Source organism: Eucyclogobius newberryi, unplaced genomic scaffold (genome assembly GCF_026437365.1).
Source record: "Eucyclogobius newberryi isolate DKJ021-1_F unplaced genomic scaffold, fEucNew1.0.hap1 SCAF_6, whole genome shotgun sequence".
NCBI classification, from domain to species: Eukaryota; Metazoa; Chordata; class Actinopteri; order Gobiiformes; family Gobiidae; genus Eucyclogobius; species Eucyclogobius newberryi.
This window is the reverse complement of record NW_027316278.1, coordinates 35,203,847-35,231,797: the sequence shown is the minus strand read 5'-3', so window position 1 is coordinate 35,231,797 and position 27,951 is coordinate 35,203,847. Positions and strand designations below refer to the sequence as shown.

At 43.1% G+C, this 27,951-nt stretch overlaps 2 protein-coding genes across 4 annotated transcripts in view; one reads left to right on the top strand and one right to left on the bottom strand.

Annotated features, from left to right (window-relative positions):
• The window catches only part of LOC140346751 (dematin-like), a 30,230-nt gene extending 19,705 nt beyond the window's left edge, over nt 1-10,525 (top strand). For 2 of the 3 annotated variants that reach the window (XM_072432936.1, XM_072432935.1), the window contains exons 9-16: nt 261-407; nt 930-1,033; nt 1,149-1,245; nt 2,181-2,230; nt 2,926-2,968; nt 5,556-5,612; nt 5,699-5,779; nt 7,497-10,525. In XM_072432936.1, the coding sequence (XP_072289037.1) occupies nt 261-407; nt 930-1,033; nt 1,149-1,245; nt 2,181-2,230; nt 2,926-2,968; nt 5,556-5,612; nt 5,699-5,779; nt 7,497-7,510 (593 nt within the window). In that variant the 3' untranslated portion in view covers nt 7,511-10,525. The remainder of the gene's footprint in view (nt 1-260; nt 408-929; nt 1,034-1,148; nt 1,246-2,180; nt 2,231-2,925; nt 2,969-5,555; nt 5,613-5,698; nt 5,780-7,496) is intronic. The other variant, XM_072432937.1, reaches the window with a different exon arrangement.
• Nucleotides 10,526-12,413: 1,888 nt separating this feature from the next.
• Nucleotides 12,414-27,090, bottom strand: LOC140347358 (actin filament-associated protein 1-like 2). Its single transcript, XM_072433778.1, has 16 exons — nt 26,884-27,090; nt 23,491-23,637; nt 23,111-23,188; nt 21,494-21,549; nt 19,385-19,478; nt 18,625-18,857; nt 17,937-18,116; nt 17,167-17,244; nt 16,655-16,724; nt 15,847-16,091; nt 15,193-15,293; nt 14,860-14,944; nt 14,726-14,780; nt 13,765-13,931; nt 12,921-13,031; nt 12,414-12,481 (listed from the first exon to the last, which is right to left on the bottom strand). Exons 1-16 carry the CDS (start codon nt 26,912-26,914, stop codon nt 12,455-12,457), a joined length of 1,758 nt encoding a protein of 585 aa, XP_072289879.1. The 5' UTR covers nt 26,915-27,090; the 3' UTR covers nt 12,414-12,454.
• Between the last annotated feature and the right edge of the window lie 861 nt (nt 27,091-27,951).

Sequence of the window (27,951 nt, the reverse complement as noted above, 5' to 3'; positions counted from 1 at the left end):
TGTTAAGCTATAATATATTATAATATTAATATTTTATATATAATGCAAGACAAAGTCCCCTTGTGTGAGTTACTCTTTTTCACTAGAATTTCAACCCAATCAAGAATTATGCACAGAAATTCATCTGACATGGAAATTCTTAAAGGGGCATTTATCTCCTCTTTCCTCATCTCCTCTTTCCTCATCTCCTGATCTCCTCTTTCCTCATCTCCTCCCTCATCGTCTCCTCCCTCCTCGTCATCTCCCTCCTTGTCTCCTAGCTGCGTCCTCGGCTCCTCAGGGCAAACACATTGAGGATCTGATCATCGAGTCGTCGAAGTTCCCTGCGGCTCAGGCTCCGGATCCAAACCAGCCTTCAGCCATCGAGACCGAGTCCTGGCCTTGCCCCCCTTCTACCGCCATCATAGGTACCAAACCAGGACCAAACCAGGACTAAACCAGGACCAAACCAGGACCAAACTAGGACTAAACTAGGACCAAACCAGGACCAGACCAGGACCAAACCAGGACCAGACCAGGACCAGACCAGGACCAGACCAGGACCAAACCAGGACTAGACCAGGACCAGACCAGGACCAGACCAGGACCAGACCAGGACCAAACCAGGACCAGACCAGGACCAGACCAGGACCAGACCAGGACCAAACCAGGACCAGACCAGGACAAGACCAGGACCAGACCAGGACCAGACCAGGACCAGACCAGGACCAGACCAGGACCAGACCAGGACCAAACCAGGACCAGACCAGGACAAGACCAGGACCAGACCAGGACCAGACCAGGACCAAACCAGGACCAGACCAAGACAAGACCAGGACCAGATCAGGACTGAACCAGGACTGAAGCGGGACTGAACCAGGACTGAACTAGAGAAGGACTGAAGCAGGACTAAAGCAGGACTCCATGTGACTGGTGTTGTCCTGGTTCAGAGCAGGAAAGAGGAAGGAGAGGACAGGTCACAGATGAAGAGGAAGAAGAGGAGACGGACGAGTTCCTCAACCTCAGAGTCCGACAAACACAGCAGCTCAACACGGTACAAATATCAGTACTGTAGTAGTGGTTGTAGCCATAGTATTGGTTTTAGCAGGAGTAGTAATATTAGTGGTATTTGTAGTAACATTAGCAGTAAATATGTTTTTAAATTTCAGATCCAGGGGAATCTGGGTAAGATTCTGCTGAAGGAGGACAAAAGTTCTGCTCCAATGAGACGCAAGAAAACACGATCGCTCCCTGAACACAAAACAGGTCCGTGCCTTTAAATACCTCATAAAACTACAGAAACACTGTACCTGAACACAACACAGGTCTGTGCCTTTAAATACATCATAAAACTACAGAAACACTCTGTACCTGAACACAGCACAGGTCTGTGTCTTTAAATAGCGCATACAACTACAGAAACCCACTGTACCTGAACACAACACAGGTCTGTGCCTTTAAATAGCTCATAAAACTACAGAAACCCACTGTACCTGAACACAACACAGGTCTGTGCCTTTAAATACCTCATAAAACTACAGAAACCCACTGTACCTGAACACAACACAGGTCTGTGCGTTTAAATACCTCATAAAACTACAGAAACACTCTGTACCTGAACACAGCACAGGTCTGTGTCTTTAAATAGCGCATACAACTACAGAAACCCACTGTACCTGAACACTACACAAGACCGTGCCTTTAAATACCTCATACAACTACAGAAACCCACTGTACCTGAACACTACACAAGACCGTGCCTTTAAATACCTCATAAAACTACAGAAACCCACTGTACCTGAACACAACACAGGTCTGTGCCTTTAAATACCTCATAAAACTACAGAAACCCACTGTACCTGGACACAACACAGGTCTGTGCCTTTAAATACCTCATAAAACTACAGAAACACTCTGTACCTGGACACAACACAGGTCTGTGCCTTTAAATACCTCATAAAACTACAGAAACCCACTGTACCTGGACACAACACAGGTCTGTGCCTTTAAATACCTCATAAAACTACAGAAGCACACTGTACCTGAACACTACACAGGTATGGGAGGAAATTTTCACTATCAAATTAAAAAAATATGACCAGTGATGGTATCGATAAGCATCTGTCCTCAGAGCAGAAGGTTTAAAATCTCACATGTTTTTAATCTTTCACCCAAAAGTTTAACTTATCTTTCCTTTTCAGGGACAAAAACCTCTAAATCAGCTACTTCAAAAACCCCGGGCCTCTCCAGGGTAAGTCCCGCCCACCACAGACTTCTTAAAACACCTTTACATGACTTGACTTGAGACTAAAGATGGACCGCTATATCATTCGCTTTGGTATATGGCGCTTAATTTGAACATTTAAGTGCAAAATGTGATTACACTGCTCCTCTGTGGTTTGTATGTCTAAGAAGGCATTCCTATTATGCAGTTGTATAGACAGTGAGTTTACAGTCATTTGAAATAATATATTTTGGTAGGGTTATCCGCCCTCTGTCGCCTCAAGCCAAACTCAAGCAGAACTGTGCAATCAGATGTGTTTATTTCAGTTAGAGTGAATCAGAGGAGCTCATTGGTCATCATCATTTAGAACAATATAACATTTTTCTCACCTCAGATTAACAGAGTTTATGCATCGCTCATTCATTTTGTAGAAATTTGTGAGGTTTTTCAGTTCCCTGTGATATTTAAAAATATTTTACTTGTAAATATTGCCTTATTTGCTAATCCGCCTGTCAATCACGCCCATCTGAACTGGCAGAATGCATATATCTTTCTGGACTTTTCTGGCAACAAAAGAGGTCCTGTATATCAGCAGCTTATCGACCATTTGGTTCTAAAATATCTGTCTCGTCCATGAAAAAATCAGTTCAATCCACCTATTAGAGAGAGGTGTCAGGAAAATAGAATAGCATGATAATTGTACTTTCTGTGTTTGTTCATAGCTTCAGTCGACAGAGTTCAGCCAATCAGACGCAGCTCCTGAAGGTTTGAACACATTCAAACTCTTACAGTTTTCAAACATTCAAATAAGATGTTGTACTCTGTTAACGCTATGACGTTATGTGTGTAATTCCTTCATGCTGCCTTCCCTCCTCAGGACTCCAGGTCAGTGTGAGTCACTGTAGTGTCCACTGTGTCCACTAAAGGGCACATAATTAATTTTACTGAAAAAAACTTTTTCACAGAAAACAACTCCCTGAGACATCTCATCAGGTCTGAAACTGTAAGAGGAATACTTTACTACATTTCTGAACTGGACTGAAGTGGGAGTCTAACTGGCCCCCACTGCACCCGAAGCAGCTCCGGCACAGGCCTTAATCACGCACTCACGAAACCACGTGCTCACGCCGTAACTAATCATTAAAGGAATAATAGAGGATTTTCTGCCGATTTGAGAACTCAAGCGACTGTTAGTCCCTTTTGCCGATTTGAGCACTCAAGCGACTGTTAGTCCCTTTTTTTAAAATGCACATGTGCACTCACCCCCACCCTCCTGTTGTTTCCAAGAGGCCGCCTTCCATCAAACCTCGTGCAGAAGCATGCAACAGCCTCGCTGCTACATGTGCATTTGTTTATTAGCACGACGGATCACATCGCATCTCTCGTCTCCACAAATTTCCGTCGCTTCTGAGCTTGAACACAGTCTTTCTTTGTCGTCATTTTTGTACTGCACACTGAAGGAATTCGCTAAACACACACCGGCATATCAACCACACATGCGCAGTCAGGGAAACGTGCTGCTATGCGGGGAACGAGCCAGAACGAGGCTGCAGGTGTGCAGTAGCACGCAGGGAGTGATTGACATGTGGGAGAACTACATGTCAAGGAAATGAGACTCCAAAATCCTTTATTATTCCTTTAATGTAGGGAAAAGGCTTGTGGTGGGCTCCAACGGTCGAGCAGAAAGAATTATGCTCTTTTGCTGCGTCCGTGTTTTTGCCTTCACCTAACTCGTAAATGTGTCGTCACAGCAGGACATTGTCTAGCCTAGACAGCGATAGCGACCAAAATACAACAAAATCCTCGTCAAGTGAGCAGATTTCAACAGATGATGAACAGCATCCGGTTGAAGAACATGTCCTGCAGCTGCTGCCTCATATATTTGAGCCTGACACCTCGTCAGACGATGAAAATAGAGCGGATGAGAATGACGATGAGGAGACGAGAATGTGCTGCTGCTCACAGATGTGGATGATGGACTCTGCGCTTGCACCAGAATATCCACAGCGCGGCGAACACCGGGCCGTGTTGATCCGCGGCACCGGGGCCGTGTGGGGGGCCGTGTGCGTCCTCCCCGGAGGAGGAGCCCGCAGCGTGGCACCGGGCTCTCCCCGGAGGACGCGCACTGACACGCACTTCCCAGACAAGTTATTCAGAAAACTATAGCAGATAACTATATACTACACACCGGTCCATTCAACTTCCATTAAAACCAGTGATACGACATACGGCGACTATGAAAAGCACAGAAAACTGCGACGTGAAAATCTCTTGCAACTTACTTTTTCGCATATCCAAGTCTATACTTCACGATGTTTTGGAAACTGACTTCTGTGAAATGTTGGCAGCATATCACTGGATCAGACTTGCCACACATCTCCTCTGGGAGTCCAAGAACATTCTCTTAGTCCGCGACAAATCTAACACATAGCACAGACGAGAACAATGAGGGTCGGCTACAGCGTGTCACCGGTGTCGTCACTGATTTTGCGACAGCGGTTAAAGCATTCGGTTACCAAGGCGGTTGCTATGGCGTGTTCTCGGGTTTGGTTGAATTAACTCGTGAAATGTTTTTGTCATTGGTTAAAACTAACCATCCAGACTTCGTTGTGAAAAAAACTAAAAGTACAGATACATGGCTAATAATGTAAAGTAAAAGAACTGCTGCCAAAATTATTCTTAATTAAACGTTCAAAAGTACACATGAAAAATACTACTCACCTTATTTTTTAAACACAATTTAAACAGCATTTTGGATAAATATTTTATACAAAATGTGAAAAAATGTACAGCACATGCATGGAAAATATACATATTTTGTCCAGTCAGATCAGGCGGAGCAGTGCTGTTCTGTGTGTTTGTAGGTGTGAAAAGAAGCAGATACAGCAGTACATGGCACGATTAGGACGTGTGCTGTACTCAAAAGTAAAGGTAACCCATGTCAACTTGACTCAAGTAAAATACACATAGTCGGTAGAAAAGGTTTCAGAGGCGGTCATCTGGACACTGTTTTTGACATCAGTTAAATATCTTATTAGCATTTGACTAGTTTGACTAGCCAAGGCTTTGTGAGGCTGTTGTAGACTGAGGGGAGGTTTTAAATCCGTCCTTTCTCCCTGCATAAAAATGTTTACCTTACTGTCTTCAAACATGTGATGAATACCTTTTACTTTTGCATCTTGTTACTTTCTGATACCTTGTCAGTGTCCGTTCTGCTCTAGAAAGGATACTGAAGTGAATAGACTCTTACACTTCTTGATATCCACCTGATGATGTCACGAGGTTGGGCTTTTTTACGCTCTGAAGTTTGAGGAAACACGATGAGAGCGCGCGTTGTGTTGTGTTTGTGCAGAACGGCGACTGGCAGATGGACAGAGGAATCTCCCTGCCCTCCATGCTCCAGCACAAGGTTCTCTGTTTGTCTAAAAAACAAACCTACGAGCTATTATATATATTTATACTTCATCTTTCATGTTGAATGTGTTTGTTGTTTAGGTTTTCCCATACTCGACGCTGGTGGTGACGCACAAAGGGAGGAGCACGCTGCCCCCGGAGGTCGACCGCACTCAGCTGGAGGTAAGATCCCGGGAGAATCACACTCCAGATATTTCATTATCGCCAGAAAACGATCCAAAATAATACTAAAATAAGATACAAAGAGTAGGGATGTTTATGGAATATTCAAAGCCGGTGTATCAAACTTTTTTTCATTGTAAATGTGTAGTTTTCTCCCTGTCTGCAGCTTAGGCTACCCCAAATAAATTGTCTGTTTGCTGTAACCCGACCCAATATTTTTCAAGTGGGTCGGTCGGTAGGTAAAATCTTATTTTTTTTACTTTGAAGGCAAAAAAAAATATAAAAATGTTGCCATTTTTTGACTCGGAGTGACCGCCAGGGGTCAGGCTTCAACAGTCAATGACGGAATATTTTTTTTTTCAGTCGGCTAGTTTTATACTGGGTTGGTCGGGTTACGGCAAACAGACATATTATTTGGCTCAGCCTTATGCTAAAACGTTTGATCAATCGCAAAAGAAGAAAGTGTTTGAAAGAAGGCTGCAGTCGACTAAAGACACGATCTGTGCATTTATTAGTTGACTAAATGAGGCGTTTTGCGAGCTCACAAAAATGTATCTGTTTGATCTGATCCAAAGTGTAATCACAAGACGCCATCATGACACAGAGAAGTGGTGCTCAAGAGTGTCTTTAAACTCCTCTCTCCTTTCTGTCTGATAAAATAATTAGTTGACTAAACAAAGGTTGCTCAGCCAAGACCATTGACCAAACTGCGGCCCCTACAAACATATGGCACATGTCCTTTGTTGTTTACTTCTGTATCTACTTTGTGTTGCAACACTAGAATTTCCCCGTTGTGGGACAAATAAAGGCTTATCTTAAAATGATTACTAACATGCATTTGACAAATAAACAACGGTGTTTACATGGGTTTATATTTATTGGGATTATTGAATTTAATTGACGCAAATGATTCATGTGATACCTTGGTCCATAAAAGCTCTGGGGACCTCCTGCGCTGTAGCACAAGGACTATCACCGATGGAGCTTTTCACCAAACGCAACTCGGCAACTAAATTCCGAGTTGGAAAGGTGTTCCGGTGAAAATGTACAAGTCGCAAACTGCTAGCTAGTAACCAAAAAGTAAACGAGGACACATTTTTAATATAAATTACACAATAGTTATACTTCACAAATAATAATACCTGATAGCACCTTTATTTTGTTACATGAATGTTTAAACTGTCAGAAAATGTGTCACTTGTGAGTACGTTTTTTTCCTTCTTCTTCTTTGGTGTTTTATGGCAGTTGTTATCCATGGAGTGATACACTACCGCCACCTACTTTAGTTGTACATCTTCAAAGTACCGTATTTTCTGGACTATAAGTCACACCTTTAACATAGTTTTGTCGGGGTGCGACTTATATTTATATTAATATATGACTTATATGTGACTTATATGTGATATTATTTGTTATTTTCACACTTGCAACAACTGCATTTCATACTCCAGTGCGAATTATTTTATTTTTTTTCTTCTCTATTATGCATTTTTTGGCTGGTGCAACTTAGTCCGGAAGTCCGAAAACTACAATCAATATATATATATATATATATATATATATATATATATATATATATATATATATATATATATATATATATATATTTTTTTTTTTATTTATTTATTTATTTATATGTACTGTGCCACCAAACTAAGTCATAATTAGAAAAACACTACATGCCCTTTAATCACAATCTGTCCTGTGTGCTCCACAGCGCCACCTGTCTGAGGACGAGTTCTACAGCGTGTTCAGGATGACGCTGGAGGACTTCGACAAACTGTCGCTATGGAAACGCAACGAGCTCAAGAAGAGAGTCTGCCTCTTCTGAACCACATTGACCATGATCCTATGGTCCACGGGCCCCGGGCAGGACTACAGCACCCACGATCCTTTGCATCTGCCTCTTCCGAACTACGTTACCCACAACCGCCTGCTCCGCCCTGATCACAGACTAACGCTGCCTTCAGGTGCACCTCGGAAACCCAAAGCTCCCAGATATTTTCAGTCTTCAGGACCATGAAATCTATTCAAACACAAGCAGAGGGCTCAAGAACAGCATTTTCTCTAAAAAGGCAGCTAAGTTGGTTGATCAAAGTTGGTTTGCTTTACAGTGAAGGTGAGTCAAGTGAAGAGGCATTAGTGTTCATTTTGGCCAGACATTTTCAGTAGCTTTTTAGTGGTAGGAATGTTTTAAAGGTCGTCCTCTGGTTTTTAAAAGCAAGAGATTTCGACTTTCATCCAAAAGTCTTTTTCAATCTGAAGGTACTGACTGAGAGGCAGAAGTTGTACTGCTCTGAGCTAGACTCCGTTTCCAATAGTCTTTTCCACCATGGACCACTCCTGAAGGAGGGACCACACCAACGCCAAGAAATTGTTTCAGTCAAGATTTAGGCAGATGATTTTTTGTTTTGTTTAAGTCAACTACAAAATATGGATTTAAATTTAAACGTGATGAATTGTGTCATTGCTTCCTGGGACATGTACACGTGTGTTCTTGGACAATGAGGTTTGTGGCTGTGGGATTGAAAGGTTGGAACTTCGATCTCGTTTCCATTCGTTCCTTTTATTTATTTATTTATGTTAAGTTTTGATTATTAAAAAAAAAATAAAAAAATTAGTCATTAACTTTTTCTTCTTTTATTGCGTTTTTTTCAGCAAATATATTAAATTGACAAAAAATGAACACTGAGTTGTATGGACTTTAAAAACATAGAGGAGCGTTATGTCATGTGTGAATGAAAGTGGAATGACAGTTTAGCAGAATAACAGAGCTTTGGACCAATTCCTCTGAGATTTTTTGGTGATGTCAACATTTCCAAATTCCATAATCCGAGGAGTCCCTGAACGCAGCGTCACGCCCAACTTCCTCTGGTGGACACTTGACGGCGCTGCAGCTGAAACGGACTGCCATTCTCTCACTCAAAGCCCCTCCTCCTCCCACTGAAACCAAGAGAAGCGCTCCTATTGGCCCGCGCCCTGAAGATGTCACAGTGATGTTTTTGTTTGTCGACAGGACGAGACGCGAGAGAGGAAAGAGCGGGGAGACGATTCGGTCCAAATATTAGACGAAAATAAAACAATACATTTTCAGATTTGAATAGTTTGTACTGCTCTAGATGTCGGTTGGTGAGTTAATACCGACTAACGACTCCCACTAAAACGAATCCCGCTTTAGACCTGGTTTAGTCCTTTCCTCTTTCCCTTTGCCTCTCTTCAGCCAAAGCCACTGCCCACGGAAACCCAAGCAGCAAGCCGAAGTGTCTGGAGGTTTAGAAAAGAACGATGATTTTTGAAAATGCCGCACGTCAGTTTTGTTGAATTGTTAGATTTTGTTATAAATATTTACGTTTGGGGACAATTGTGCTATACAGCGTTTTAAATATATATATTCTTTTTTATAAGAGAGTTCAGAGGAAACACACAAAAAAAAAAAAGTACTACAAGTTCATCTTTATTGAGTAGTTTTGAGTAGTTTTTCTTTGTTCATTTAAGAAGTCTAACCAAGTGCAATTTTCTAACTCCACCGGAAGAGTTTATTTTGTTTGACTTGTTGTTTTAATAATATTAGAGGCATGAGAATTAAGACGTCGGCAGTAACATCCTGGTAACTCGCACAGTATTGTTTTTGACCGTTACGATTTTACAATTATTCTCATTTATCGGCACAACAATAAAATCCTTAGTTCACTTTAATTCACATTGTCTTATAGATTACCTTCCACTGCCTGTGACCAGCTTTAGGAACCATACAGTTAATGCGACATAAACAAACTTTGGTGTAGCTTGATTGATTTTGGCGTAAACGCTCAATACTCTAAAATAACCCGAAAATATGAAAGAGCTGCTACAGTCTAATAACAAATATAAACAACTTTGACTGTGCTAAATAAAGAAAAAAGTATGTCAAGAGTAGAAAAGCAGAGAAACAACAGAACACTGATGTTAAATGTCATGTTTGTGAGTCTGTGGGACGCGTTAGAGTGTCCTCTATCTCCCCCTACAGTTAGCAAACATGCAAGCTGTTCACAGTTCTGTCACTCAGTTTTGAATGTTAAGGGCCAAGTGAAATGAAAATGATGTATATTGTGACCTTAATAATCACAGTTATCATTGATTAACCAAACTTTGTTACCATTTAACTATTATCTGTTGTGAATATTTTTGTGATTTTATCAGTGGTCAGAGCTCGTCACAAGGATTAAACACACACAAAATGTCCCTTGAGCAGTTTAATGTGATCCATTTAATCGTTTTAGGGTTACATTGCTCTTGGATAGACTTGGATTTACCAAAACCATTCTCATTTTCACGCATGAGCCGACTCCAAAATGTCCCTTACATTTTCCTATTATTAGTGTTTTGTTGGTTACAAAAAAAATAAAAATAAGAACCTCCGGACACTTCTTTAAACTTTCTGCACAGCAATAGAAAAAGCATAAAAATCACCTTTAAAACGCTGCTTCCTGTGTGTGCGCTGCCAAAATAAAGCTGTGCAGCCAGCAAGCATCAGTCACTTTACTTTTACTTTGAAATGTTGGTGATATTTTTTTCTTTATCGAGATGTTTCTTTGCGTTGTTTGGCCGTTTTGAAGTGGAAAGAAGGAAGTAGTTTGCGCCATGACGACACGAAGATTGTTTGGCTTTTGTACATTTTGGAGTGTTTCTTTTTGAAGGTGCGTTTCCTGTCTGACGCTGTGTTATTGTGGAAAACAGGTGTTCAATAAAATGCATTTTTAAACACTTTCCTCTGCGTTTTTAATGCTATTTTGCTTCTAAATGTGTCAATGTCTCTGTATTGTACCTGTCGGGAGCAATGGACCCACATCTGAGCCGGGATCACTATCTGGACCCAGATCTGAGTTGGGATCACGGTCTGGAGCGAGCTGGACCTAGATCTGGTTAGGGATCACGGTCTGGAGCGAGTTGGAGTCAGATCTGAGTTTGGATCACGGTCTGGAGCGAGCTGGACCTAGATCTGGGTAGGGATCACGGTCTGGAGCGAGTTGGAGTCAGATCTGAGTTTGGATCACGGTCTGGAGCGACCTGGACCCAGATCTGAGTTGGGATCACGGTCTGGAGCGAGCTGAACCCAAATCTGAGCTGGGATCACGGTCTGGAGCGAGCTGGACCCAGATCTGAGCCGGGATCACGGTCTGGAGCGAGCTGGACCCAGATCTGAGTCGGGATCACGGTTTGGAGCGAGCTGGACCCAGATCTGAGTCGGGATCACGGTCTGGAGCGAGCTGGACCCAGATCTGAGTTGGGATCCTGGTCTGGAGCGAGCTGGACCCAGATCTGAGTTGGGATCCTGGTCTGGAGTGAGCCGGACCCAGATCTGAGCCGGGATCACGGTCTGGAGCGAGCCGGACCCAGATCTGAGCCGGGATCACGGTCTGGAGCGAGCTGGACCCAGATCTGAGTCAAGATCACGGTCTGGAGCGAGCTGGACCCAGATCTGAGTCAAGATCACGGTCTGGAGCGAGCTGGACCCAGATCTGAGTTGGGATCACGGTCTGGAGCGAGCTGGACCCAGATCTGAGTTGGGATCACGGTCTGGAGCGAGCTGGACCCAGATCTGAGTTGGGATCACGGTCTGGAGCGAGCTGGACCCAGATCTGAGTTGGGATCACGGTCTGGAGCGAGCTGAACCCAAATCTGAGCTGGGATCACGGTCTGGAGCGAGCTGGACCCAAATCTGAGCCGGGATCACGGTCTGGAGCGAGCTGGACCCTCAAATTGGATTCATCCTCATTTGAATGAGCGTAATAAAGACATTTTAGAATCCATGAGCCGAGACAGGTCAGATTTCTCAGGTAGAATTCAGATTTGTTGATCTGGTTTACGGTTCATATCTCTGTAATTACCATCTTATCCACATGAAACAAAAACTTGCACAAAGCTCATAGTCTTCTCATAAAGAAAATTATTTGTTCACATTCGCCTGCCATTTTTCAACTCCAAAGACGTAATTGTTGACTTAAAGACTTAAGATTAATATGTTTGTGGAGCCAATCTCAAACAAATAATTTGGATTTCTTTTTGGGATATTTCTTCTAAAAACTGTAACTCTTCTATACAGAGTTACACCATATTAGATTACAAAATCAACTTGAATCATAAATTCCTTCACAAACAACAACATCTTTGATCATATAAAACCCTGTTGTTTGGATCTTTACAAACATGATCTGAAATGCATGTGATTCTTGTAGTAGTTTGTCAGTTTAGTGGGCTTCTTTTACTCTTTATTTCAAGTCTCCTGGATGCGTTTTGGGGAAAAAAAGTGAACTTTGAACGGAATCCTAATATCAAAATCACTTATCTAATTTCAGTACTTCCCAACTGGTGCAGCCGTTGTGCGCTGTGTAACGTTTCTTACAAAAAAGTATCATCAAAGGTCAAATTTGTCTTTCAACTGTTTTAATAAAAGTACAAATGGAAAGTTTAAATTATAAATGAATTAATATAAAAAGTGCTCCTTATAAACTACATCACGCACAATGACAAAGACAGTGTGGTGGTCCTGAGGTGGGATATAAAACTGACAAATGATACAAAGAAATATTAATATCATACTTAATAACACATTAACTAGAAAATATACATATATATATATTGATTATGAGTACCTCTTTGTGTTGTGTTTGTGACATGTTTGTGCGTTTGTGAAGTTCAGGCAGCAGCTTTGGTCTCCCACGCCTGTCAAATAAAAACATATTAGTGTCACATGCTAAATAAACTGTGATGTGTTTGGCTGCACCACAAAGCTTTATTTGAAGCTTTTTTAGTATTTAACTGAACAAAAATCTAAACGCAACACTTTTGTTTTTGCTCCTATTTTTCTTGAGCCGAACTCAAAGATTTACAATTTTTCATACACACCATCGACCCATTTCTCTCAAATAGTGTTCACAAATTAGTCCAAATCTGTCTTATTGAGCGATTCATATTCATATTAACAATCTATCCCACCTCACAGCTGTGGCACAGAGATACTGATGAGGCATGAATATTGCACAGGTGTGCCTTAGGCTGCTCACAGCCTTTACAACTCTGAGTACATGTATAAAAGAGAGCATTGTTGTAACCTGGTTAAAGGTCGTAAGGTTGATTTCGCACACGTCCCCTCTAAAAGTACCTTCTTCTGGTGTGAGACTCGTCCACTCTCCAGGAACAGAACCGACGGGGCTCGTTTTAGGGAGAGTTTGGCTGAAGCCGTCCTCCTGAGAAGAGGGGTCAGGAAACTGGACTGTGGAGAAATATATTCAATGATTATGATAATAGGAGGTGAGGAGTGGGCAAAACGGACTGGAGCAGGTTGTCTCAGCTGGGATGGTGAGACAACTATGGGACCTCCGAACGTCCGCCCCAGTTCCTAACCCCTAATTCCCTCATTCACAGAGCGATTCAGACACTCAGCCAGCAGCGCCAAGATCCAAAAGTGCCATTGTATGGTCTCAAAATAAAAGTGTTGTGCTTGACACAGTAGGATTAGCTCACCCGACATGGTGCAGGACACTGGGTCGGACACATTCTAAAGTGGTTAGCAACTTTTACAAACTTTTAGACCAAGTGGCTGACCACTTCTGATCAGTCTAGAAGGTGGCCAAACATGATTTTGGACACTTTTTTAACTCTGAATAGTGACCGACCAAGTGGCCAACCACTTTAAAAAGTAGCCGAACCAGTGGCTGACTACTTGGTCTCATCCGGGTGCGTTCGGTCGTCTCACCCGGGTGCGTTCGGTTGTCTCACCCGCGCGTTCGGTCGTTCACCCGGGCGCGCTTGCTCGTCTCACCTGGGTGTGTTTGGTCGTCTCACCCGGGTGTGTTCGGTTGTCTCACCTGGGCGCGCTCGGTCGTCTCACCCGGGTGTGTTCGATTGTCTCACCGGGGTGCGCTCAGTTGTCTCACCCGGGTGTGTTCGGTTGTCTCACCCAGGTGTGTTCCGTTGTCTCACCCAGGTGTGTTCGGTTGTCTCACCTGGGCGCGCTCGGTGCAGATGGCCAGCGACTGTCTGAAGGAGGTGCGTTTGTTTTTCGTTGCCAGGTCGATCTCTGACTCCGCCCGCAGCTTCACTCCGTTTGGACTGTGGAGTTTTCCAGTGAGTTCCAGTCTCTGCACACAGCGCTGCTCTCCGCCCCTCCGCTCTGATGCACAAACCAAAACATAAAAACTACTAAATTAAACATATTTCAAATAGAACTGTCAATGGTCACATTTGTACGGCCATTTTCTACCTTCAAAGCAATCAAAGCGCTTTATGTCAAGGAACCACTCATTCACACAGCAGTATACCAGACACTGGGGGCCAGGCGGGTTAAGTGTCCTGCCCAAGAATACAACGGCAGTATTCACCTCCAACCTGTGGGTCAGTTGATCTGTCCACTCTACCAGGTGAGCTACTGTCGCCACATATTCATAATTCACATTAATAGAACTGTCATATAGACATTAAAAAATAATAATAAACATTATAGATCAATCCTTTTACAGAGGCTCTGGAGCTTAGCACAAGGCAAGCTGATATTTCTAATATAATAATCATGTTTTAAAACACATTATAGTTCAATGCACATCATATGTTTAGTTCAAAAATCCATTTGTGGGCTTCACAAATATGATGAGGACTAGAGGAAAATGACATAATTAAGTGTAGTGGGCAGGTAAAGCAAAGACATGTGAGGCCCATGTCAGGGCAGTTTTGTCATATGTACTGTGGTTGGTTCTGTGCGCCTTCTTGTGGGCATTTGTTACACTGAGGTTTGCCTAAGCTGCCTTAAATTCATTGGTGAAGCTGTGGCCCACAAATGGCCTTTTCATTCAGTGTATTGATCTATAATATGTTTTACAATGAATATAATAGAAATATATTAGACCTCCATTCAATTCTAAACCAGGACTAAACTGAACCAGCTCTAAACCAGGACTACACGGTACTGACGGTTGAGGCTGGTGTTGCTGTAGGTCCCAGAGTCTCGGCTCGAGTCTTTGTGGAGCTGAGGGAACAAACAACAAACATTCATATTTGTTTCTCAGACAACTTAATTTTAGTAGTATAGCAGTAGTAGTACTGACCTGGTGCTGTAGGACTGAGCTGTTGGAGTACAGCGGTTGTGTCTCATAAGAGTTTGGAGACGGGAACCTCCAAGTCTGGAGACCACTGAGGAACCAAAACCATGACTAAGTCAAGACTGAACCAGGACAAAACCAGGTCTAAACCAGGTCTAAACCAGATCTAAACTAGGTCTAGACCAGGTCTAAACCTGGTCTAAACCTGGTCTAAACCACAACTAGACCAGGAACCAGGACTATAATCAGAGCATATTAACTCACACGCCAAAGCCCGGACTAAACTGGGCTCAAACGCATCCCAAGACCAGGACTGAATCAGGTCTAAACAAGTCTAACCTGAGGGGGGCGCTGTCCTCAGGTGGGCTGGTCTCTGGTCTCTGATTGGCCGATTCCTTCAGGAGATTGATCCAGCGCTCCTTCTCCTCAGAGCTGTTCACCTGCACAAAAACACACAGTGATTGGTCCATTATCTGTGTGGTAACTGGCCTTATACCTCTTGTACCTTTACTTTGGCTTTTCATGTTTTAGAACTTAAAAAAACATTTGGTATACCTAAATGTTTGCCTTCTAGTATCATTGCCTAGTCATTCTTCAAGGTTTTTGGGAAATAGAAACATAAACTGCATTAAGTCCAAAGGATTACTCGGACGGTTTGTGTTTTTATGGCTGTAAAAAAAAAAACTCTATTTGGCCAAAAATGGGCAGTTAAGCAGTTATGTCATGAGGCTGGAGAAAATAGCCATTAAGCACTCAGTTGTAATGAACGTGATTTGAGACAGAAATACTTAGAACGAGTGTGGAGATGATTTATGGGCTTAAAAACATCACAGAAGACCTCTGATGTCACAAATCTGGGAAATGTGTTTTTCTGAGGCTCTGAAAAGATGAGCTCCTCAACATGATAATGAAACAAGTGTGAATGAAGCTAAACACAGACATGTTTTTAATGAGTGAACAAGGAGAGAAAGGGGACACTACATGATTTTTCACCTCCAGTACAGCCAGTGTGTCACTGAGCATGCTCAGTGTGATCCTGTAGGAGTGGGGCGTGTCCGGTCCAGACAAGACCTCACAGCCAATCAGAGACACCGTGTACTGGGGAGACCTGCCGTGGTCCTGGTTCTCCTGATCCTGGTCCAGGCCCTGGTCTCTGTGGGCAAACATGTTCAGGACTCTGCCCTCCACTTCACAGCGCAGACTCTGCCACTGACAGTTCATCAGGACGTTCAGGAAACCTACAGTACAAAGGGAAGGGCATCTGACACATCTGACACACAGGGATACAAATGGAAGCAGTGAATATTCATTGACTTGGTTTCATCGTTGAAAAATGGCTGCACAACATTCCTGAATTTTTTTGAACGTTAATATAGGGAGATGATGGTTAAAAAAATTAAAACATGACATGATGGTTAACATGATTAAAAGCTCATAAAAGGTTGATTTAGCACAATATGTCCCCTTTATAATGAGCTCAAAAAGAGACAGAAATATCTAGTGTAACCTCCCAAACAAGACGATAATGTGATATTTCTGCACTTTTGTGCTTAACTTTATATTCCATTTACATTTAGTGCTATACGTTAACCTGAACCTGGACATTTACAGACACATATTAGTACATAAGCACATTCTGCTGCTTTGTTATATTAAAAATATTATTATTTTAAAAAAGATAAAACAAATAAATAAAAATAAATAAATTGGGATTCATTTTGGCCAATGTTTGCCTATGTCTGCCCTAGATGGGAGGGCATCTGACATAGGAGTATTTTTAGACTGCAACTGTGGCTCTCACCTCTGTCCTGGAGGAGGCGCTGCAGAGCTGAAGACCTCTCATCATCTGAGTCTGTCTGCACTGCACTGGACTGAAGACAAGACACAGGACTTAACTAGGTCTAAACCGGGACTAAACCAGGTCTAAAGCAAGGCTAAAGCAGGACTAAACCAGGACTAAACTGGGACTAAACCAGGTCTAAACCAGGTCTAAACAGGTCTAAACCTGGACTAAACCGGGAATAAACCAGGACTAAACCAGGTTTAAGGTCGCGTTCATACAAAAACTAAACCCAGAACAGGACAAAATCATACTTATATCTGAGCTAAAATGGTCTCAACCCAGGACAAAAAAAGGATAAGTGTGAACGCACCATAAACCAGGTCCAAACCAGTTCTAAATCAGGTCTAAAGCAGGTCTAAACCAGGTCTAAATAATTTCTAAAGCAGGTCTAAACCAGGTCTAAATCAGGTCTAAAGTAGGTCTAAACCAGGACTAAAGCAGGTCTAAATCAGGTCTAAAGCAGGTCTTACCCTGCAGGACAGTGGTTCAGTTCTGATCACAGATGAACTTTGCGTCTCAATGTCTCCAGAACTCAGCTCCTCAATCACCTGCAACACACCAACTCAAGTTTAGGTGTATCATGTGTTAAATATCTATAAGATATACTTTAATATAAAATAAATGAGTATTGTATATTTGTGTTAAATGTCCTAATATATTTTTTTTTAATCTGACTTTAAAATGGAGATGGTGAAGGAGACCAGAGTAGGGATGTGCGACACCAGCTTTTTCAAATTGTATTTGATTCCAATTTATTCCAAGACTGGAATTGACAATATCACATAAATGGAGGTTATCAATTAACTACCGTATACACACATGATAACTTATTCACCTTTTTATGTATAATTAACAAACAAACTGGAGAAAGATGGAGTGTTACTATGTGTTTCTTGTGTCAAAAATAATCATTGAGTTTGTAAATTTGATGGCACAGCGTCATGACTAAAGGCCATATATAGGCCAAATATTTAGACGTATTAGAACAGTATCGATACCATACATTACAATAGCTGGTCTCAAAATTGTCAAAAACTGAGAATCAATTTGTACATTCCATGTCCACTGTTTTGATCAGGTCCATCAGTGCATCCAACGTTTGTTAAAAAGTGTGTTTGTTAAAAATCTGTATACAATACTGAACTTTTTTTTAAAATTGAGTTTATATAAAGATAAAAATACTCAGAAGTAGTAGTGGTAGTAGTAATAGTTGTAATAGATGTACAATAAATGTTGCAACCTTCCTCCACTCTTCAGCGTGCTGGTAGCTGCTGAAGCCTAGGACCAGGCTCTCGGACCCGTGCAGAACCAGTCTGAGTGTGTGGGGGACTTTCCTCTGGGGCTTGGACTTGTACAGCAAGAAACATCCACGGAGGTCCAGCTCCATCTGAGGCTCAGGGTCCCGCGAGCACTTATAACACTGTAACAGATCGTCATATGCACTTATAACGCTGTAACAGATCGTCATATGCACTTATAACACTGTAACAGATCCTAATCCACACTTAAAAAACTGTAACAGATCCTAATCCACAGGAGGAAGAGCAGGAGGAAGTTTGGAAAAGCTGGAGGAAGTGTGTGTGGAAGAGCAGGAGGAAGTGTGTGTGGCAGAGCAGGAGAAAATGTGGTAGAGCAGGGGGAAGTGTGTGTGGAAGAGCAGAAGGAAGTGTGTGTGGAAGAGCAGGAGGAAGTGTGGAAGAACTGGAGGAAGTGTGTGTGAAAGAGCAGGAGGAAGTATGTGTGGAAGAGCAGGAGGAAGTGAGGAAGAACTGGAGGAAGTGTGTGGAAGAGCAGGAAGAAGTGTGGAAGAGCAGTAGGAAGTGTGTGTGGAATGGAAGAGCAGGAGGAAGCGTGGAAGAACTGGAGGATATGTATGTGGAAGAACAGGAGAAAGTGTGGAAGAGCTGGAGGAAGTGTGCGTGTCGTACCATGAGCGAATGGTTCCTAACAATGAACAGCTGCTTGGTCCACTGTCCGAGCCACTTCCTCCTCCAAAGGTAACCGCAGAGACGAGACTCGGGGGTGGGCCTTAGACAAGGCTGCGAGGCGCTCCATTGGACAAACCGCCTGTCTGTCATCAGCCGCACCCCACCCTCGAACACATCGTCATCGTCTTCATCCCCGTACGATTCATAATGACTGCTGTCTGACTCTGCCTTCTCTGCACACACAGGACACAGGTGTAGCAGTAGCAGTAGTAGTAGCAATAGTAGCAGTAGAAGCATTAGTAGTAGTAGTAGTGGTAGTAGTAGTAGTAGTAGTAGTAGAAGTAGTAGTAGTAGTAGTAGCAGCAGTAGTAGCAGTAGTAGAAGTAGTAGTAGCACTAGTAGTAGTAGTAGCAGTAGTAGCAGCAGTAGAAGTAGTAGTAGCACTAGTAGTAGTAGTAGCAGGCAGTAGTAGCAGCAGTAGCAGCAGTAGTAGCACTAGTAGTAGTAGTAGCAGTAGTAGCAGCAGTAGCAGCAGTAGTAGCAGTAGTAGCACTAGTAGTAGCAGTAGCAGTAGTAGCAGCAGTAGCAGCAGTAGTAGCACTAGTAGTAGTAGTAGCAGCAGTAGCAGCAGTAGTAGCACTAGTAGTAGTAGTAGCAGTAGTAGCAGTAGTAGCAGCAGCAGTAGCAGCAGTAGTAGTAGTAGCAGTAGTAGCAGCAGTAGCAGCAGTAGTAGCACCAGTAGTAGTAGTAGCAGTAGTACCAGTGGAGTTGCAGGTGGACTGGGAGACGTAGGGAGCAGCCTCTTCGTACGTGTCCTCTTCATCAGGAGGAAGAGTCAGCACTGAATGAACACTCTGAAATATGAATATTGTTAGAAATCTCAAAAGCACAAATGTGATCATGTCTGTCATTCTCCCTGTGCTGTTTTTATCCAAGCACCCCATGACATTTAATCAGATGAACCAGGTCTGAACCCGGACTTCCTGCGGCAGCTGATGAAAGCCAAGCTGCCAGCGGAGATGATGATGCAGTTCTACACGGCCATCATAGAGTCCATCCTCACCTTCTCCATCACCGTGTGGTACGCTGGAGCCACAGCCAGGGACAAACAGAGACTACAGCACATTGTATGCTCTGCTGAGAAGGTGATCGGCTGCAGACCCAGGGCTCTGGGACGAGCAGGTCGGATCAGACCCTTCTCACCCTCGACATGGACTATTTGAGCCACTCCCCTCAGGCAGGAGGCTACGATCCATCCGGACATGAACCTCTCGCCACAAGAACAGTTTCTTTCCCTTTGCCGTTGGACTCATGAACACTTCTTAAACACTGTCACTTTAACCATAATTTAATCACTCACTGCACTATTCACTTTCTGCACTACATCTGTAAATGTAAATGCACTACAACTGTTTGTGTACATCAGTGGTCCCCAAACTACGGCCCGCGGGCCACATCCGGCCTGTTGGGCCTTTCAATCCGGCCAGCCAAGCTTGTCCAAGTTATATTAAAAATTAAGTAGGCTTTATTAGACAGTAGATGGAATGAGAAAGAAAGGAAGGGGAATGATGAGAGAGAAAGGAGGACATGCAGCAAATGTCGGAGTCGGGATTCAAACTCACAATACTGTGGCTGGCCGTTCATTTTACCTTTCGCCTGTAATGCCCACATTTCCCCAAGAGATGGCACTGTTCCCTCTAAGCTGCGCGCCTGCGCAGCTGCGCACTGCTCGCACATAGTGCACTGCTCGCACTTAGTACACTGCTCGCACATAGTGCACTGCTCCCACATAGTGCTCTGCTCGCACTTAGTGCACTGCTCGCACATAGTGCACTGCTCCCACATAGTGAGTGCACTGCTCGCACTTAGTGCACTGCTCGCACATAGTGCACTGCTCCCACATAGTGCTCTGCTCGCACTTAGTGCACTGGTCCCACATAGTGCACTGCTCCCACATAGTGCTCTGCTCGCACTTAGTGCACTGCTCGCACTTAGTGTGCGCACAAGAAAATCTATGGGGCGCAGAAAATAAAATTCACCACAAACGGCCACCGGGGCCAATCAAGCAGGAAGCGTAAGTGTTTGACACACTAAAGAAGACTCTTGTGGACAGTAGAAGACAGTAGAGAATTTATCATTATTTAATGCATTTGGAAAACAATTAGTACATTGAGCCTTGCATTTGTTGCTTGGTTACAGGTCAAATCTTGCGTGTAATTTATAGTAATTCATTAGTTCACACAAACACACCATATTTTCCTGGCCTGGCCAAATTTTAGAACCCAATGTGGCCCTCGAGTCAAAAACTTTGGGGACCACTGGTGTACATAGTAAGCCTATTTTTATTTTTATCCTATTTAAATTGTTTCTTTTCGAATTATATTGGTTGGTTTATCATTGTTCAATTCAATTCAATTCATTTTTGTTACGCCCAAAATCAGCGGTTGTCTCGGAGGGCGTTCATTGTTTTATGTTGCACCGAATCACCAAGACAGGTTCCTATGTTTGTGAATTCTGTTCATTAACAATGGAAATAAACCTCTTCTGATTCTGATTCTTGACCAAACCCGGTCCAAACCAAGACTTTCGTCTTCTTTCAGATTTGAGGACACAGATGTTGCGATGACACAGATCACGTAGCACCAGGAGCTAATCTCCCTCATCTCTGACCACATCCTGTCTGCTCCAAGCGACAGCCAATCATTGATCAGCACTTCTAAACACTCACTTCCTGACCCAAGTCCAAACCCCACTGAGACCAAAGACAAGGCCTAAAAATGGACAATTACAGAACTGAACTAGGACTGGATGAACACAGGACTAAACCATACAAAACCAGATCACGCCTGAGGAAAACAGAATGTCTTACTCCGTGTTTCAGCTGCAGGTTTGGGTCCGTGTTGGAGTCCAGCGACCAATTCACATCTGAAAACAAAAGTCCCATTAAAGTACACATTGAGGACTGAAAATAAAAAGTGACATTCTGTTTTGGAGAGCCGGAAAACAATTCAGACTTGAGACTAACAATTCTTAAAAACATTTTATGTCAAGTATTTATACCTATTACGAAAATGTACCTATTAAAGTCTCGTGACCCTGATTTAGTTGTGTTTTATTCCTGGTCAAATTCGCATTTAGTCCAGGCTTATGCAGCATTTGTATTCCCCAGAGCTCTGATTGGCCCAAAGGGAGGAGTTATAACTAAAACCTGCCCTGCCCTTGCCCTGGTTACCTCTACCTCAGAGCGGTCAAAATGCATTCAATTTCCGCCAAGGTCTTATGAGACTATTATAGACTGAAGGGAGGTTGTAGTATCTTCGGCCACTGTTCACTGTTTAATGAAGGTTTTTTTCTTTTTTTAAATGTTTACCTCACTGTCTTTATACGTTGGATTTGTGGTTTTTAGATGAAGATGCACTGCCGATTGTGAACACAAATTGTAGTGTCTTCTGTGTCGTGCAGTGGTTGTTTTGTCTCACCAATGTGGTCTCACCATTGAAACCTTTATACCATCTGCAGATTGTACATTTTGTAAATATTGGATTAATTGTATGTTGGTAAACCTTCACTGTAAATATATAAGGCACAGCCACACTTTGATTCACTAGTTTGTATTATTGCTTACACGCACCTCCCTGAGTCAAACCTACCTTCTGATCTAGCCCAGTGGCATATTGACACACATGCTACATGTGGGTTGTGCTTTATGTGTGTGTTTTATGGTGCTGAATCAAAAGTAAATATTTAATTCAACTCCGACTTCTGGATGGTAGAGATGTGATTTGTTAACTTGAAAATAACTTTCACATTCTTGGATTAATACATTTTTATTATGTACTGAATCACCTGTGAATTCTGTTTATCGACAAATGGCAATAAACCCTATTCTGATTTATTGATGCTATTCGGGGCCTTTTGTAAACCCAAGTATTTCCATTTTAATATAGTAACTTCTAATTCTGATTCAAGTCTGTCAGTATGACAGTCAGTGTGACAGGGGGGAGGGCTTATCCCAATGAGATGCAAATGACTTGTGACTCTGGGCTCACTCAGGTGAGAATCTTTAAAGGCAGTTTTCTCAGTAAGAGGAATTCAGAGTTGTATACATTCAAATGACCACAACTTACTCAAATATTATCAGATGTGCATGAGTGAGACATCATTGGAAAGCTTTGAATTCACACTTTCAGAATCTGTGAATAACTCTCAATGTCTCCGGGTAGACTTGTACCTGCTTTATCCACGGTCAGACACATATACTATAACCTCTCAGGGATGAATGAAGGATCTTGTTTCCGTCATTGTCAAGTCATTGATAAGTAGTGTATGACCTGGTTTAGTCCCAGTACAGTCCTGGTTTAGTCCCAATACAGTCCTGGTTTAGTCCTGGTTTAGAAGTCCTTGAAGATAATGTTCAAAAAGGAGACAAAATTATTTTTCTCAACATAATGGTTTTGTCCTGGTTTAGTCCTGGTTTAGTCCTCACCTGGTACTGGGAGGTCTGTGGTGGCTTCAGAGGGAGACGACGAGGGGCAGCTCATCACCATGTACTCTGCATCCTCCACTGGAAACACACAACAACACAGAATAGTTTGGAAGTGGTAGTAGTAGTCGTCACCTGCAGTAGCCGTAGTAGTGGTAGGACTCACCTGCAGTAGTAAAAGTAGTGGCAGTACTCACCTGCAGCAGTCGCAGTAATGGCAGTACTCACCAGCAGAAGTCGTAGTAGTGGCAGTACTCACCTGCAGTGGTCGTAGTAGTGGCAGTACTCACCTGCAGTAGTCGTAGTAGTGGCAGTACTCACCTGCAGCAGTCGCAGAAGTGGCAGTACTCACCAGCAGTAGTCGTAGTAGTTGCAGTACTCACCTGCAGCAGTCGTAGTAGTAGCAGTACTATGCAGAGTGGTCAGTAGCTCAGACAGAGACTTCTTTTGAGCCTGTGCGATGAAACTCAGGTTTTCAGAATCCAACAGAGAAAGAAACGACTGTAGATCCCAAAGCAGATGAGCCAGGACTGAGGCCAGAGGAGGAAAATGTTCATATATTCAGTAAAAGTCCATTTTTCTTTGAGGAAAAAATAAGAGATTTTGATATTTTTCCTCAAATTATCTTTTAATTGTCTTTTAGATTGACTGCAAACAGATCCACAAACTTGTAAGAGAGAAGTGTAGTCCTGTCTGTGTAGTAGGACTTCACACTGAAGCGTATGTGTGTTCTGTAGCAGGTTGGCTACACGGAATACCGGCTGGAGATTTAAGACGTATACTTTAGAATGCAAAGAATGACCCAATATACCGACCAATCTAGCTTTTAAAATAGTGTTTAATAATGTATTTGTGCTGGAACTGTTTTTTCTGTAGTTCTGTTTCAAGATTAAAACTTAAAGGTACACTGTCACTTTTCTGGTTGAGAGTCCACACCTGCCTGTCTCCATAGAAACTGTTTTGCTTTGCCAAGAATCAAGTGAAGACTGCAGGCCAAGTTACAGGTGAGATCTGTGGAGAGGCGAGCCCACTCACAATGACGATACAGCTTTTTTTTTCTAGAACAATAAAAACACCTGTAATAAGTTTAATTTTCCCCTGAAATGTAACGTGCGATGTAATTCAAATGTATCATAATCATTATTATAATGACTGTGGAACATTCCAGGTAAATCAATAACATCACCACAGAAAAAGCACAGAAAAGTTACATAGTGCACCTTTAAAACCTTTAAAAGAGCGAGTGTTAAACATTAGACCTGAAGGACACAGCTCTCACTCATTAACAGTGAGCACACAGATCAAACTGAACTCAAATATTTTACTGTAGCAACAAGGAAACACAAGCCAAAACTGTACAAACGTACAACCCTCTGCCTGCAGGGTCTCAGGTTCCATTCACAGACAACTCCACCACCAGATCCTCCAGCTTATCCTATTCTGAGCAGGATCCTGGTCGGAGCAGGTCCCTCAGACCCTGGCTCAGACCCTGGCTCGGACACCCTGGCTCGGAGACCCCAGCTCGGACCCGGCTCGGACCCTGGCACAGACACCCTGGCACAGGGACCCTGGCTCGGACACCCTGGCTCGGACACCCTGGCTCGGACACCCTGGCTCGGACCCTGGCTCGGACCCTGGCTCAGACCCTGGCTCAGATCTGGTCCAGGTCTTGGTCTTGGTAAAACCTTGTGAAAATCTCTCTGTTTTGTTCATTGACAGTGAAATGATTTGATGATTCATGAATAATATTTACATTCACTCAAACACAGCCTCCATTATCCACACAAACTGAATCCAGATCTGCTCTATCTCCCAGGCCTGGTCTAGTCCTGTCTAGACTTGGTTTAATCCTGGTCTGGACCTGGTTTAGTCCTGTTTTAGTCCTGTTTTAGTCCTGGTTTAGGTATAATCATGGTTTAGTCCTGGTTTCGTCTTGTTTCTTTTTCTTTGTTCATTCTCTCATTCACAGACTCAGTGACAGTAAACAGAGGGAGAGTAGGAGTCTGAGGGGTCAGTCCTGGTTCAGATCCTGGTTCAACTCGGACTAAACACGGCCCCCGTACTCCCAGGACTCGGGACTCAGACACATTCAGACTTTTGTGAGCGAAACGTGAGGAAACAGAAAGCTTTGTGTCTGAGGGATGTAAACAGGAATGAATTTAACATCACAAGAAACAAGACACAAAACACAAGGCAACACTGCTCTGTCTGTGAGAGAACTCATTATGAACTCAGAACAGCAACATCCTGCTTTCGGCCGGCTTTACACTGGGTTTACACTGGGTTTACATTAGGTTTACATTGGGTTTACACTGGGTTTACATTGGGTTTACATTGGGTTTACACTGGGTTTACATTGGGTTTGAACCTTGTTATTGAAATGGTTTATTTAATTCTGGTTCAGTCTTAGTTTACCCCTGGTTTAAGTTTAGACCCGTTTAGTCATGGTTTGAAGTTTAGAGCTGTTTTAGTTCAGATTCAGACGTGGTTTAGTCCCGGCTTAGTCCTGGTTTAGTTCTGGTTTAGTCCTGGTTTAGTCCTGGTGTAGTCTTGGTTCAGCCCTGGTTTAGTCCTGGTTTAGTTTTGGTTGAGTCCTGGTTTAGACTTGGTTTAGTCCTGATTTAGACCTGGTTTGGTCTTGATTTAGTCCTGGTTTAGTCTTTGTTTATTCCTGATTTAGACCTGGTTTAGACCTGGTTTAGTCTTGGTTTATTCCTGATTTAGACCTGGTTTAGTCTTGGTTTAGTCCTGGTTTAGTCCTGGTTAAGACATGGTTTCTTAAGACTTGACAGCCATAGTTCAGCGGAGGTTTCAGTTCCAGTATTTACTTCATTTTTCCTTTAGAGTAAAGTTGATTACTTTAGGTTAGTCCTTGTGTAGCACATCTGCAGCAATGGTTTTGTCCTAGTTTAGACCTGGTTTAGATCTGGCGGTACTCGGAAGGCTAAATATGTTCTTAGGTGGTTCTGTGTGTGGCTGGAAAAAGCTCCCTCCTGATGTCTGCTAAACTGCTTTTCCTGTGATGTTTGAGTTCCTCATTAAAAACACACTGAAGATCCCAGAGCAGACGAGCCAGGACTGAGGAGAAAGGAGAAAAATTATCTCTCCTCTCATCATCTCTTTTGTTGTCAGAGAGGCAGTGGGCCTCGAAAGATAGCCATGTCTGTATCAGTCTGCCCTGGGGCAGAGGAGGACACCCCGGGGCAGAGGATGGACCACAGGATGCGACTTTTATCTGAAGAATGCTAAATATCGGAAGCTCATCTTCTCTCATCCTCTCCCAATGGACCTGCTGTTTATTACAGACCAGAACAGAACCTGGACTGAACCTGGACTGAACCAGGACTTAACCAGGACTGAACCTGGACTGAACCAGGACTGAACCAGGGACTGAACCAGGTCTGAACCTGGTCTGGACCAGGACTGAACCAGGGACTGAACCAGGGACTGAACCAGGACTGAACCAGGGCTGCATTGAAACTTAAATCTCCATAACTTGATTACACAATTTTAGTAATAGGTTACACCAATAACATTCAGGTAATCCTAAAAATAAACAACAAAAACATAAAAGATAAAGTATGAAACAAAAAAGTTCAACTAATTTAATATTGTCAACATAAAGCTTTGGTCACTTGTAGATTTACTCACAGTGAGAAGAGAAACTGAAGCTTTTATTCAAGTAACAGACTGTTACACTGTACAATATATGACTCAAGTAACGGACAGTTCTTACAAATATTTTTAGGTTAAAAGTACTGTGTGATCAAACGTACCTTTCTGTTTCTCCATGTTTTCAGATTTCATCACGCTGAAGACAAACACATTTTACAGAGGAGCGGGAAAACCTCCTGTGCTCTGGTCCTGGTCTGGTCCTGGTCTGGTTCTGGTCTGGTCCTGCTCTGGTCCTGATCCAGTCCTGCTCTGGTCCTGCTCTGGTCCTGATCCAGTCCTGCTCTGGTCCTGCTCTGGTCCTGGTCTGGTCCTGGTCTAGTCCTGCTCTGGTCCTGCTCTGGTCCTGCTCTGGTCCTGCTCTGGAGAGAGGAGGGAGGCGGAGTTTCAGGACAGAAAATTACAGGACACACAACCACATCAATCTGAGACTTAAACCAGAACCAAAACAGGACCAAAACAGAACCGAACCAGTACTGAACCAAGGCCAAACCAGCATGAGTATTTATACAAAGCAAGTAAAACTAATTATGAATTACGGGCGGGAAACCTGGACTTAATTCTTACTGACCTCAGCTCCATGAGCCTGCTTTACTTTAGACCTGGTTCAATCTTTGGCCCTTAATAAATAAAATCATTGCAAAAATCTGAATGGAACAAAAGTTTCACTGGAAAAACTTAGGGACTCCCAGACTTCCTTTTCCCAAGACACTTCACCCAACTCCTCCGGGGGATCCCGAGGCGTTCCCAGGCCAGCCGAAGAGACATAGCCCCTCCAGCGTGTCCTGGGTTTTCCACGGGGCCTCTTCCCGGTGGGACATGCCCGAAACACCTCCCTAGGAGGCATCCGGTACAGATGCCCAAGCCACCTCAGCTGGCGCCTCTCGACGTGGAGGAGCAGGGGCTCTACTCTGAGCTCCCCCCGTGTGACTGAGCTCCTCACCCTATCTCTAAGGGAGCGCCCAGCCACACGGCGGAGGAAACTCTTGTATCCGCTATCTTGTCCTTTCGGTCATTACCCAACGCTCTTGACCATAGGTTAGGGTAGGAACGTAGATTGACCGGTAAATCGAGAGCTTTGCCACTGAAAATATATTATGGTCTGTATACTTCAGTTCACATCCATTCAGAAATGTTCTGATGACAATTTTGATGTTCTGATGAGTATTTTA

Excerpts from the sequence above, each read along its gene's own strand:
- LOC140347358 (XM_072433778.1), bottom strand. The coding sequence starts at position 26,914 with ATGAAATCTGAAAACATGGAGAAACAGAAAG. Across the intron at positions 16,725-17,166 it reads CTGAACCACTGTCCTGCAGG|TCCAGTGCAGTGCAGACAGA; the intron begins GTAAGACCTGCT and ends TCTTGTCTTCAG. Across the intron at positions 14,781-14,859 it reads GCTCAGTCCTACAGCACCAG|CTCCACAAAGACTCGAGCCG; the intron begins GTCAGTACTACT and ends TTGTTCCCTCAG.